Source organism: Chaetodon auriga, chromosome 5 (genome assembly GCF_051107435.1).
Source record: "Chaetodon auriga isolate fChaAug3 chromosome 5, fChaAug3.hap1, whole genome shotgun sequence".
NCBI classification, from domain to species: Eukaryota; Metazoa; Chordata; class Actinopteri; order Chaetodontiformes; family Chaetodontidae; genus Chaetodon; species Chaetodon auriga.
In genome coordinates this window covers 29,745,001-29,757,500 of record NC_135078.1, presented here as the reverse complement: position 1 = coordinate 29,757,500, position 12,500 = coordinate 29,745,001, and the positions used below count along the sequence as shown (strand labels likewise).

Here is a 12,500-nt window from a genome sequence, read left to right as displayed (position 1 = left end):
TGGCATGAACACATATTCACAGATACAGGAAATGAGTTTTCATCCCAGCTGGGTTCCCTGAGGACAAAACAAGAAACTGTTGATGGTGATTAATTTTGAACGGCCAATGGGGAAGCTGTAACACTGACCAGTGAGTCATGGGGTGGCACTGCTGTTGTGGTCCAACCAGTAACGTGAAAAAGATGTTTAAAATTGGTAGAATTTTATTTATTTATTTTTTTTATTTATTATTATTATTTTTTTTGTCATAGAAAATAGTTACCCATGAAATCAAACCTAAAACTAGGTTTAATTAAAATAACTGTTTCCATTGTCCTCACCGATTTCTGGTTATATTGTTATTTCCCACCACCAGATAAAGAGAGAAAATATTCAACCAGCTGGTGAACATAGTGGAGCATTTAGCAGCTAAAGAGCCAAATATTTCCCTCAGAAGATGAAGAGCAAAAACAGAGCTAAAAGAGAGAGGATACTGGACTGACATTCATTAGGTGACAAACAATCAATCAATCAAATATCATGTTGTTCTGCAGCTGCTGGAAGAAACTGTTAAGAAGACAAACATATCGACTGAAAACACAAGTACAGCTGCTAACTGCTAATTCAGCAAACTGTTAATGAACAGTTTGACTGAATGTAAATGTAGACATAGGCTAAATAAATGGGTCTGTAAAGTGAATAGCAGTCAATACCTCTGGCTGACATTACAGCAGCACATCTGATGAGCTTTTACGAGGTCTTCTGAAAGCTTTAATTGTTTCTTTTGTCATATTGGTTCTCAGATGGGCCTATATGTTGATTTTAGCATGGTAGCATCTACTAGAGTAACATCAACAATTTTTACTTTCTCCGTTTTTAAACAAAAATCAAATTTCATAGTGAGCTGATAAAATGTAACAGAAGGAAAAATTCCAGAGGAGCTGATTGTGTCTGTAGTCACTGGTGTACATGTCCTCTGAGAAGTTGGATGGACAAAGGCCAGGTCAGGTTAGGAGAAGAAGTTATGCCACTGAGGTGAAGTTTGATGGCATGTGTTTTGATGGCCATCACAGAATGGGTGTCTGGAACGAAACAGATCATGGTGACAAGCTCAATGACAGCAAGATTATGCTGTACTGGTTACCAAAGTAGCAGAAAATCTTCCATTGATTGTGTCTGGAGTCATGACTGAGGGAAAAATGACCCACTTACAGATGTTAGAATCACCTCCATGACAGGCAGAAACCATCTGAAATGAGCTCAGCAACACTCAAAATACAAGAGGCTAAGTACAGGACGTGATAGACAGCTGATTGTCATGGTAACAGCACTTAACATGACAGAAGAGGGCAAGGTGAGACAGACAGACAGACAGACAGACAGACACAGTTAGAAAATGATCATGAATGAAAAAATTGGAGGAATGAATTGGATCTGTTTCTGGAGATCGATCAGGAGGCATCAAGATAACTGATTAATTAATGCCAATCAATTATTCTGAACACTTTCATCTGTGTCCCAGAGTCTCTTAACAGGTCTTCTGTATCATCATCCTGAGGACCCCATCAGCTTCCTGCAGAGCTGCCTGATCTCCACCAAACAGCTGGGGGGTCCGGAGGCTGTTGCCTGGGACACCTTCATCCTCCTGGAGAAACACCAGCTGAGCCCTGGGGCCCTCACAACAATATCTGTACCCCCCAGACCAATATCTATACTCCCAATCCAATCACTACCTCCAATAAAACCCCAGACACCCCAAACACTGTCATGTATACCCCCCACAACACCATCAATAACCCCCAGAACAACACTTATACCCTCTACAACACCCCTAATACCCCAAATAACAGCTCCACATCCCTTGATACCATTAATATCTCCCAAAATACCACTTGTACCCACTATAACACCACCAGTACCTCCACTCAAATTCCACATACCTCAAACAGCACCCCCAATATCCCAAATAACATCCCCAATACCTCACCTGACACCATCAATACCCCCCAAAACAACATCCATAACCCCTATAAAACCCCAAATAACAACCTCAATACCCCAAATAGCCGAAACGTCACCACTTACACCCCGAACAGAAGCCATCATAACCCAACAAGATCAGACAACACCTCTAATGTCCCCAGCATTCACAGTAGCTCAGCTAACACATTCTGAGCCCCAATTTTCCTCCATTAAGCCCAAAACATTTGCTGAATCCAAAGTCCCTGCACCAGCTCCACCTGGACCTGCAGTGACCCCCCCAGCTGTCCACACTGTGAGGGAGGAACGAACCACAAAGATATTCAGCACAAAGGGTGAGATACTTCAAAGAAAAATGTTATGGATTTTCAAGAGTTCAGTTCTACAGGAGTTCGGTTCTCTGGTACTTCAGTTCTGTGGGAGTTCAGATAGAGTGTAGACCTGCAGGAATTCAGTTTAAGATCAGTTCAGCAGGACTTCGGTTCTCCAGGAGTTCAGTTCTTAAGGTGTTCAGTTTCATGGGAGATCAGTTCATCAAGGTCTCATTTGTCCTGGAGTTCAGGTAGTTCAGGAGTTCTTTGTGAGCGTACTTTTAGAGAAATACTTCAAATGAGAGTCTCAGAGATATGAGATAAGATAAGATATTCCTTTATTAGTCCCACAGTGGGGAAATTTCCAGAATTACAGCAGCAAAATGGAAAGCAAAAATAGAGGGCATCAGTAAAAAGACATTAAATAGCAAACAAGCAATATAAACAATATAAACAAGGAATATTGAAAAATATGAACAATTTGAACAAGGGGAAATACAGAAACTAGCAACCTAGTGTGGGGAAATGTAAAATAGGGGAGTGGTAACAATATGTAGTGTGTTCAAGTTTACACCATGGCACAGAGGAAATACCAATATTGCACATTGGAAATTAGAGATTCACCAGGTACTGATATTGCACATTGGATGATAGTACTCCTGACTGGAGTATTGATATTGCAATAATGCAGTAATAATACAGGTGATTGAAAGATTGATATATTGCACCTCAAGTTGAAGATATGATGTAACTCTTTGCAGTGTCCCTCCTCTCAGCTCCTCCTCCTGGTCTTCCTCCATCTCCAGTCCTGTCTCAGCTCTCTATAGACTCAGACTCTGACATGACAGAAATTTCAGGACTTCTGCAAGAAGTCAGCATCCCCCCTCGTCAGAGGCCACGCCCCCTGATCGTCTTCATCATTGGTGAGAGAACTTGAGAGAAAACTCCAGTAATACACAGAACACTGATGACTGCATAAATTCCTGTCCTGGTAGACACATTTGAAGCTGATGCCTCTGATTCTGGAGTCTGGCTCTGCAGTCCCTCTGATTCTCTCCACATAAATACTTTTCAATGCACAAAAAAAAATGTATCATTGTATACAAATGTAAAACAAATGCACATACAAAAAATAAGGTTCTCAAATTAATATCTGAAGCACACATAAATATATCTTCTTTTGAAGAAATGCAGAACCGAAGCCCAAACAGGTTCAGTGTTCCAAATATCTGGGTACTATAATTGATAATAAACTCACATTCAATTCCTTATTTAATTACTGGTGGCTGGTGATGGCTAAGCACATCCTGGGTTTCTTGATGTCAGTTAATGTTATCATGTTTTACGCATTTGTTTGTGTTTCGAGTACTTGGCCACAACACAGCGACAATAAAGTTTAAGCTGAAGTTAAGAGATCTGAACCAGCACCAGTAAGAATTGGAATCCAGTGCTTCTCAAGCATTACCTTCACCCATTGTGTGAACAAAACCTTTTGCATCGCCCCTCTGTTAAACGGTTTAACAGTGTCTGAACTCTGACCTCATGTCCAGCTCCAGTGACGTACAATGTTCCGGTGTGTGTGGGGGAGTTTCTGGTGTCTTTTTATGGTCATGTCAGAACATTCTTTTTACCCCATCAGGTGGTCCAGGAAGTGGGAAGGGAAGTCAGGCAGCAAGGCTAGCTCGTTGCTTCAGCTTCAGCATCGTCTCATTGGACGAGTTGCTCAGGCAGCAGCTGCTAAGCCACGCCTCTCCCAGCAGGAAGTGGGGGATTATTTCAGAAATGATGGGTCATGGACAGCTGGGACCACAGGTCAGAGTCACCAAACCTCAACCCTGAAGCACCATCACCGATCATCACCTTAAGAGAGGACCATGAACACAACGTTGAGATTTAGCATGAACAGATTAAACAAACTCTGTCTTTACAGGAGGAGACAATCTCAGAGTTGAGACAACAGCTCTCTGGTCAGCAAGAGGTCAGTGGATTCATTGTGGATGGATTCCCTCGAGACATCCACCAGGCTCTCAGCTTTCAGGAACAGGTACTGACCAATCAAAGAGCTCATTGCTTCTCTTTTTCTTTGTATCATGTATGTCACAGTCAGGCTCTGTGGGAACACAAAACAACTCAAGAAAAAAGACTGCTCTTTAATAAATTACACACAGATAATCTATAAAAGCAATTCACCACACAGGCCCATGGTTTACAGTGAGTTTAGAACATGGGGTGTCGATAAACATAATGGGATTATTAACATTTATCTGGATATCACTGTGCAAATGTTGTAGTAGTGTTAAATGATGTTGGCACTCTCCTCTTTGCTGGAACAGGTACCTTTTACCTGTGCTGTCCCAGGGACAAGGATACTGCTCTAGCATCTTTCTCTCATTGCATTTTGGGTGCTGGTGAGATTGCAGTGATGATTCATATTTATGCCCTGTTACCAATATGGCTTCTCTTGCCCTTAGGCCAGCATCACAGTCACTGTTGCATGGTGCATTACAAGCAGTAGTTGGTGTGGGCTGTATTGGTGCTGGCTGCTTTACAAATCTGTGGCCACATGGAACCAAGGAAGTTCACCCCATAGGCTCTCCAGTTCACCCCTGTGTTGCATTTACATTATGGCACAGGACACACTAGGTTTGTTGTTGTTGAATGTGTGTGTGTGTGTGTGTGTGTGTGTAACACAGGAATGCAAATTTAGGAAAGGTCACAAAAAAAGATGAACTCTTTGGGGTTTTTTTATACCAAAATAATTTCTGGGGGATTTTGTGTCTGTCCTACAGTGTCACCTTTTCAAATTACCAAAGTTTGAATCGCTGTATTAACACAATTGATATAAGTTTTCTTGCTGTATTAGGACAGTTGGAGAAAATGGGCCTGATTACGCAGCTAACCAATCCCAGCATTTGCACTGGACTTTCAGTAATGTCTTAGCCTATGATTTCAACAAAAATCTGAGATTTTAAATCTCCTTGGATATTTAACATTTGCACCTTTAGCTATTCAAAATCCAATACTTAGATCTAAAAGTGGAGTCCTCGACCGCTGCTGCTGGTACATATGGAGAGTCTGCCATTTTCTGTCAAACATCACTGGGTGCAATGAGTCTTGCATCAGGTTGGGCCATGACGGATCCCCTGTTCCATCCTCCAAATTCAGAAAGATGATTACGTTTCTCGGCCACATCTGAAGGAGCCTTTGAAATGCAAAAGCCTTGTCCTGATGCTGTGATGTGTTTGGCCTTCACATGCAGCTTTCCAAAGACTGAACTGAGACTTTTCCCATTCTTAGGTTTCTCAGAATAATTTCGGTGTGTCTCCTTTCCTTTCATTCCTGTTCTATCAGTCTCTGTCCACTCATTCACACCAAGCCCACCCCTTACATCAAAATTCACAGCAAAATCATTTTAAAACAATTTGTTTGGTGGAGTAATACTGATGTAATGTGGTCACAGGTGTGTGTTTATAGAGTATTTTACAATGGCTTGGAATGCAGCTCAGTCATCATAATCAAGAACTGGAACTGTCCATTTTACAATCATGTTAGGCTTGGCCCAAATTTAGCAGTTACTGGACTCAATGTACAGAGCAGGAGACAAGAGTAGGAAAAAAAAAAAAAAAAAAAAAAAAAAAAAAATTATTAACAATAACGATAGAGATGATGATGATGATGATAGAGAAACAAAAGGCGCACTCGATGAGTGGAACAAACAATTTCCCCACTTGGGAGGCTGAGGCTGGGCAAAGGCTGAACGTGGCTGGTAAGCAAGGGCTCAGTTTTAGATAACTCATGGAAGAGATCAGGATAATCCAGCGACCACTCTAGCTCAGCGTCTTCCTTAAATACTTGAGCCCTAATCAGGCTCATGCGCTCCAGGTGCGTTGCCGGAGAGGTGGGGCCAGCTGGGTGCAGAGAAACACCCAGCTAAGACAGACAGGGAAAAGGACAGACAGACACATAACACTAGGGAAAAGGGAAACAGAGAACACTAGGAACAGACAGATCTAGCGGATCCTCACAAATCAAGCTGGAGCCCTTTAAACATACAAATACATACATACAAAAATTTGGAGATGAACCCACCACAGGACAGGATACAGCAGGGTGGTAAGAGTTTGGAGGCCACCTCTCCAATCTGGCCCATGATAAGACAAGTCCCAGTGGGAGACCAGTGAAGTACTAAATAAAAACCAGTAGGGCAGAAAATAACATGATGGTAAAACACAGCAGTGACATGAAGAAAATCACAGTGGAAATGTTCCCATTGCTTTCCTCGTGGTCTGTGTGTTCAGATTGGCTCTCCTGATCTGGTGATGCTGCTGCTTTGCTCCAATGAGACGCTGCGCTGTCGTCTGCAGCGGCGAGCCACTCACCTCGGCCTCCTGGGAGACAACAGCCATGCCCTGCGGAGACGCCTGGAGACATTTCAGAGAGACATTGTCTCCATCAGCAGATATTACAGACAGCTACACCTGCTGACCCAGGTACACCTGCAGAGACATCTACCCTTGCTGACCAATGACCAATGATAAACTGCCCTGACAGAGCTGACCTGAGTGGACGCTGAAACCAGAGGAAGCTCTCAAAGCTGATTAGCTGAGCGTCATCAAGTTTTATTGAAGCTGCTCTGTCAGAGTTTAAACTTCTCCTCCACAGATTTACTGACAGGAGACAAGAGGAGAAGTGATGGCCAGCAGCCTCTTCACCAGCTACAGCAGTAAATAAGTCTGTGAGACGTCACTACGCCAACACACCTTTATCAAGGTGTGTGTGTGTGTGTGTGTGTGTGTGTGTGTGTGTGTGTGTGTGTCTGTGTGCGTGTGTCTGTGTGTGTAGGTGGATGCAGACAGAGATGAGGAGACAGTATTTGCTGATCTGAGTTCAGTCATCAGGGAGAAACTGCTTCTAAAGGATTCAGGTATGGATTGGTTAGCTGTTAGCTGGTTACAGGAATGTGTGTGCACTCGTTCATCTTTACGTATCCTTTATACACTTTTGCTGCTGTTTCGTCAGATGCTTTGTGCAGCAACATCAAATCTGAGTGTAATCACAGTCTGCTATAATCACTGAGTATTCATAGAGACAAGACAAATACTGATAGATTCATCTGTTTCCATCTCTAGATCCTGCTGATTTCCCAGAATGCAGCAGTGCGGCCAGATCAGTAACAAGAACTGTATCATGCACCAATCAGGGATCAGTGTGAACTCTGAGTGGACGATTCAGTGTTCTTATTGGATAATTGTCCAGTGTGTTGTTGTCCATTGTGTTCATGTAGCCTACCTGTTCATTAACTGTTTATTACCTGTGAAACATGATGTCTGAGGTCAGAATGTGTTTGTCTCCTCACAGTGTGTTTTCTGTGTATTCACCTCTTAAACAGACATTTCTCTGCTCTGTCAGCTGTGGTCCAAACTGTACTTCACTTCAGAGTATTTGATGCATTAGATGCAGGTTGTATCCACATGGTTGAATGAACTTATTGTAAGTCGCTTTCAATAAAGATGTCAAATCAGTTAATGTAATGTCACATCTAAACTCACATGTATCCAACAACTCTGTCACCATGGACATCAAGTCCTCACCAGTGATTCGGAAAAATGAAGACTGAAGTTAAAATGTGAGGATTAGATAATCATTAATATGTTTTGTATCATTTAATTTCACCTAAAATAACTTGAAACCTGTAAGTTCTAATCATCACACTTCATGTACAAGTTGTATTAAAAGAGCGTTAAAGTGTTGTGATGTTAGAGCTTTATTCTCTTGAAAAAGACTTTTTCTTGAAGCTGGAGAAAAATCTTCAAGGATTAGTTGTTAAGAGTTTTGTCTGCAGGACATTATCAGCACTGCTATTTAAAGACTGAGGACACACAGAGCATTCTGGGTAATCACTGTCCTTATCACAGCAGGGAATGTTAATGACATCATATCTGATGACACCTCAGGAGACTGAAATAGACTGAAGGGAAACACAAAGACATTCAGACAGACTTAGAAAAAAGGCCGATGGAAAGAATCAAACACACCCTGCTCTGTGTTAGAACAGGATGAAAACGTATTGTGAACCAGCGTGACTGATAGACTGTTGTGAAGATAACAGTCGCTGCCAGTGACTCTTCTGAGGCTCCATCAACAGTAGAAGAAGAAAATACATTTATTTTCTTTGAGCGTCTTCAGGTCAAACCTGGGTGAACCTGAAGAAAGCAGTTTCCTGCGAGTTTGTGCAGGTCTGACTCAGAGCCTCTAGGAGGTTCTGGTTCAGACTGGTTCAGTTTCTTCTGGGAGCTTGTTATCTTCTTTCTCTTATCATCTGTGTTTCTATTCCAGTTTTCTTCCATCTTTGGTCAGCTGCTCTCTGCTCTCTCTCTCTGTCCTCTCTGTCATTCTCTCTGCCTCACTCGTCCCACCTAAAGCCGCTATAAAACCCAGACACCTCCATCTCTGCCCGTTCTCTCTGCAGCATGGCTCCAAAGAAAGTGGAACCTAAAAAGACGGAGGTGAAGAAAGTCGAGGCAAAGAAGGAGGAGCCTCCTCCGACTCCCAAACCTGCAGAGCCGGAGCCCAAAGTTCCCGAGGTGGACCTGAAGAGCATTGTGGTGGAGTTCACTCCCGACCAGATTGAAGAGTTCAGAGATGCCTTCACGTTGTTCGATGAGACGCCCACAGGTGAGATGAAGATCACCTTCGCTCAGTGTGGAGATGTCATGCGAGCGCTCGGCCACAATCCCACCAACGACGAGGTGCTGAAGCTGCTGGGGAGGCCGAAGGCGGAGGAGCTGCATGTCAAGCTGCTTGATTTTGACACCTTCCTGCCCATGCTGCAGCACGTGGCACGGTCAAAAGAGCAGGGCACCTTTGAGGATTTCGTGGAGGGCCTGAGGGTGTTCGACAAGGAGGGCAATGGCACAGTGATGGGGGCGGAGCTCCGCCACGTCCTCTCCACGCTGGGAGAGAAGATGACGGAGGATGAGGTGGATCGACTGATGGTGGGACAGGAAGACGCCAACGGACACATCAACTACACCGAGTTTGTTAAACACATCCTGGCCGGCTAGAAAACAGTGAAGGGTTCTTCTTCCTGTGATGGACTGAGGTTATGTCTGTCTCTCATGTCTCTGCTGTATTAAAAGAGTGTTTCTGTCTTTCTCTGTCTCTGGAATAAAGCATCTTCAGTCCTTGTCAGTATTTTTGTTTTTTCCTTCTAAGTGACGGTTATTAACAGCTGGTTGGAAAGTCAAAGAGGAGGAGGCAAAAGCAGGATGAACCAATCCAATATGCTTGTGATTATTTATATCCAGGGTCAGATTTACTGCAGATGCACCACGTTCTGGCTCAAATTCATGAGGTGTATTCATCAAACAGCAGGCTGGAATCACACTTTGTGTTTGCTTCTCTCTCCTCATTACTTCTGCATTTAAGGGAGGATCATTAAAATAACAGGAGACAAGTTAACAGTTTAATTATGTACTTGGTTTTACTGAGGTTAAATCAAATGTGTGACTGAGTCTGTGGCTTGTGGTGGGGCTGAGGTGTACAGAGGACTGTCCAAAGACGTGCTGTTTAAACAGGACAGGACATTAGGCTGGACCTCGTACTGTCCCATTTCTTTATGGAGGCTAACCCTAACCTAATAGGACGACTCAAGGAGGAGGCATAAGCTGCACATGTGTACAGATCATTTTCTCATTTGGTAATATTTAGTTAACTAAAGCCAAATGTGTGTTTTTCTTTTTAAATTACTTTTAGATGAGATGAGAAGTTCTCTTCATACCACACAATGACCCCAACCTGAGTCTCTATGGTGACCTACATGTCTGTTGGGGGGAGGGTCATAATATCACCACAGTTCAACAGTGGGTTTGACACTTCAATGCTCGAGATGAACTCTGAATCTGTGCTCTTCATTTGGGGTTTCATAGTTCTTACTGTGTTGGTGTGCATATGGAGGAGTGTTTGTTCGGCATGTTAAACGCTGGTATGGACGTTTTAAGATCTCTGCTGGTTTCCCTTGTTCAGTACAGAAAGTGAATAAAGTGATTGAGGCGGGTAATGATATTAACTTTGTATACACTCAGGGTTTGTTGTTTGGGAAATGTTGTACGTTCCCGGTAGGTATAGTGTTTTCCACAGATGTTAATGTAGTCTGCGATACAGGTCATTAAACTGTCAACGCCCTGGCCTTGTGGACTGCACAACACCTCCCAGTGGTGTCAAAGCACTCCCTCAGTGCCATGCTGATCTCCTCTCGTGCCTGATGGTTAGGGGATGTCATATCACCGTGGAATGAAAGACTGATATGACAAACCAGTGGGAAACAACTAAGTACATTTTAGAGCCACTCTGTGGCTTCTCGTTCTTTACATCAGTGTTTCTATGTTGGAGACTTTCTACTCCTGCACTACATTTACTGTTGTGGTCAGTAATTATTCATCATTATTATTATGAATTAACTACACACCAACTAAATACTGCACTGTGAAAACCTTAAGAAGGGTACGACGACCTGCTGTTGTTAGATGTTTGGATTGTCTGAACTGTCTGGTCAATGCAATGTCTGATTATACATTCAATCAAAAGTTACTGACATGAAAGAAGCAAAATAATGGGTGTTTCTCACCTGTAAAATAATACCACCTGCTGGTTTTCAGTTTTACTGTTGGTCAAACATGAGTGGCAAAAACACACCAAGGCTGCAGCAAACAAAACCAAAGACCAAGAAACAGCAGGAATTCCAACAAGTTCCTCACTGAATTGTCATTTATCATTTATTTAACATTGCCTCTTTATTGAACAGGTTAGCAGGCAAACCTCAATTATATGTTGTGACAATCTTTTACAGTAACCACAGTTTACTCCTGTAATAATACACATACAGTATACTTCACTAACTTCAGTTACAAGTAGCACTAAAAACAATTTGTATGAAACACTACCGTTATTTCTGTTCCAAAAATCCTGATGTTGAGACATCAGATCTTTGGGTCATCTGCTGCTTCTACTCGAGTTTTAATGCGTACATTTAGAATGTGAGCAAAAACAAGCTGGTTTGCTGCCTCTTCTTTTTCATGGCCTATGCTAGTAGCTCTGTGAGGTTGAACTTAAGCTGAATGCTAACATAAACATGCTTGCATGTTTGGCAGGTATATTGTTCACCATGTTCATTATCTCAGTTTAACATTAGCTAACATTAGCTAATTTACAGTAAACGCAAAGTCCAGCTGAGGGTGATGGGAATATCATTAGTTCTGCAGGTATTTGGCCATAAATCAAAGTATTGGACACACTGAAATGTTGACCTGATGAAAAGTCATTCATCCTGACGGGAGCATGACTGTTTGAACCAAATTTCGTCACAATCCAAGAGTTAGATATTTCACTCAAAACCAGACATGGGATCCACTAGAGGAGAAATCAGTGGGATTCATCATCTGGAAACCATGATTGTTTGCATGGTCCAACTTGCTGATGTTGACATATTTCATTCTGGACCAAAGAGGTGGACCAGCATTGGCATTTATAGAGCCATGCTGCTGGCATGGCTAAAACATTAAACTCACCAAGTGACAACTTCAAACACTTTTTAAGTTCCAAGATCTGTCACAGGCCATTTCTCTAGACTGGATGATTAAATATTCAGATTTATGTTTAGTCCACATGAAGCCTCCTACACTGAAATAATGACAAGTTAAAATATGACTAAAATCTGATGCAGTTTTGAGAGCATTTGACTCAATGGGATGAAAATCAGTTTTAAAAACTGATGAACAGAGGGGAATAACCTGACTTGTAGCCCTCAAACACCGGATACTACATTTCTCATAATGCTGGGTAGCTTCTTTAAATTGGTCAGCTCTTCTTGGAATACATGACTGGAGCTGCTGACCAGCAAATCAGAGGCTCTGATCTGATTGGCTGACCATCAGTCTGTCCTCTACCTAACCCAGTCTTCCTCAAACGCGACTGGCCAACAGGCGCAGATGCAATTCCGTTCTATTTGTCTGACTCTACGGCCATCGTTGGGCCCTGACTGGCAAGCTGAGTATAGAGGCGGGACCTGAGAAAGCGTGGGAAACTGTCCGTCTCCATCAGGCCAAAAATTTGATCCTGAGCCAACTGGAAAGAGGCAGCGTTAACGCCAAGACACAGGTTCTGATTGGTCGATTCTCTGACAGCTGAGTCCACGTTCACCTGGAGACAGAGAGCAGTGGTGTCACATGACCA

At 42.7% G+C, this 12,500-nt stretch overlaps 2 protein-coding genes and 1 pseudogene across 4 annotated transcripts in view; 2 read left to right on the top strand and 1 right to left on the bottom strand.

Annotated features, from left to right (window-relative positions):
• The window catches only part of LOC143320850 (uncharacterized), a 9,350-nt gene extending 1,820 nt beyond the window's left edge, over nucleotides 1–7,530 (top strand). The window contains exons 2-8 of one of the 3 annotated variants that reach the window (XM_076730856.1): nucleotides 1,502–2,294; nucleotides 3,032–3,193; nucleotides 3,910–4,082; nucleotides 4,201–4,314; nucleotides 6,569–6,760; nucleotides 7,113–7,194; nucleotides 7,400–7,530. In XM_076730856.1, coding sequence (XP_076586971.1) covers nucleotides 1,502–2,294; nucleotides 3,032–3,193; nucleotides 3,910–4,082; nucleotides 4,201–4,314; nucleotides 6,569–6,760; nucleotides 7,113–7,194; nucleotides 7,400–7,482 — 1,599 coding nt within the window. In that variant the 3' untranslated portion in view covers nucleotides 7,483–7,530. Of the gene's footprint in view, nucleotides 1–1,501; nucleotides 2,295–3,031; nucleotides 3,194–3,909; nucleotides 4,083–4,200; nucleotides 4,315–6,568; nucleotides 6,761–6,932; nucleotides 7,054–7,112; nucleotides 7,195–7,399 lie in introns of those variants that run through there. The other 2 variants (XM_076730853.1, XM_076730854.1) reach the window with 2 other exon arrangements.
• A 1,208-nt stretch (nucleotides 7,531–8,738) lies between these two features.
• On the top strand, nucleotides 8,739–9,355 carry LOC143320851 (myosin light polypeptide 6 pseudogene; annotated as a pseudogene).
• Nucleotides 9,356–11,021: 1,666 nt separating this feature from the next.
• LOC143320720 (regulator of G-protein signaling 3-like) overlaps nucleotides 11,022–12,500 on the bottom strand; it is a 43,584-nt gene continuing 42,105 nt past the window's right edge. The window contains exon 27 of the mRNA XM_076730582.1: nucleotides 11,022–12,467. Within this exon, the coding sequence (XP_076586697.1) occupies nucleotides 12,270–12,467 (198 nt within the window). The 3' untranslated portion in view covers nucleotides 11,022–12,269. The remainder of the gene's footprint in view (nucleotides 12,468–12,500) is intronic.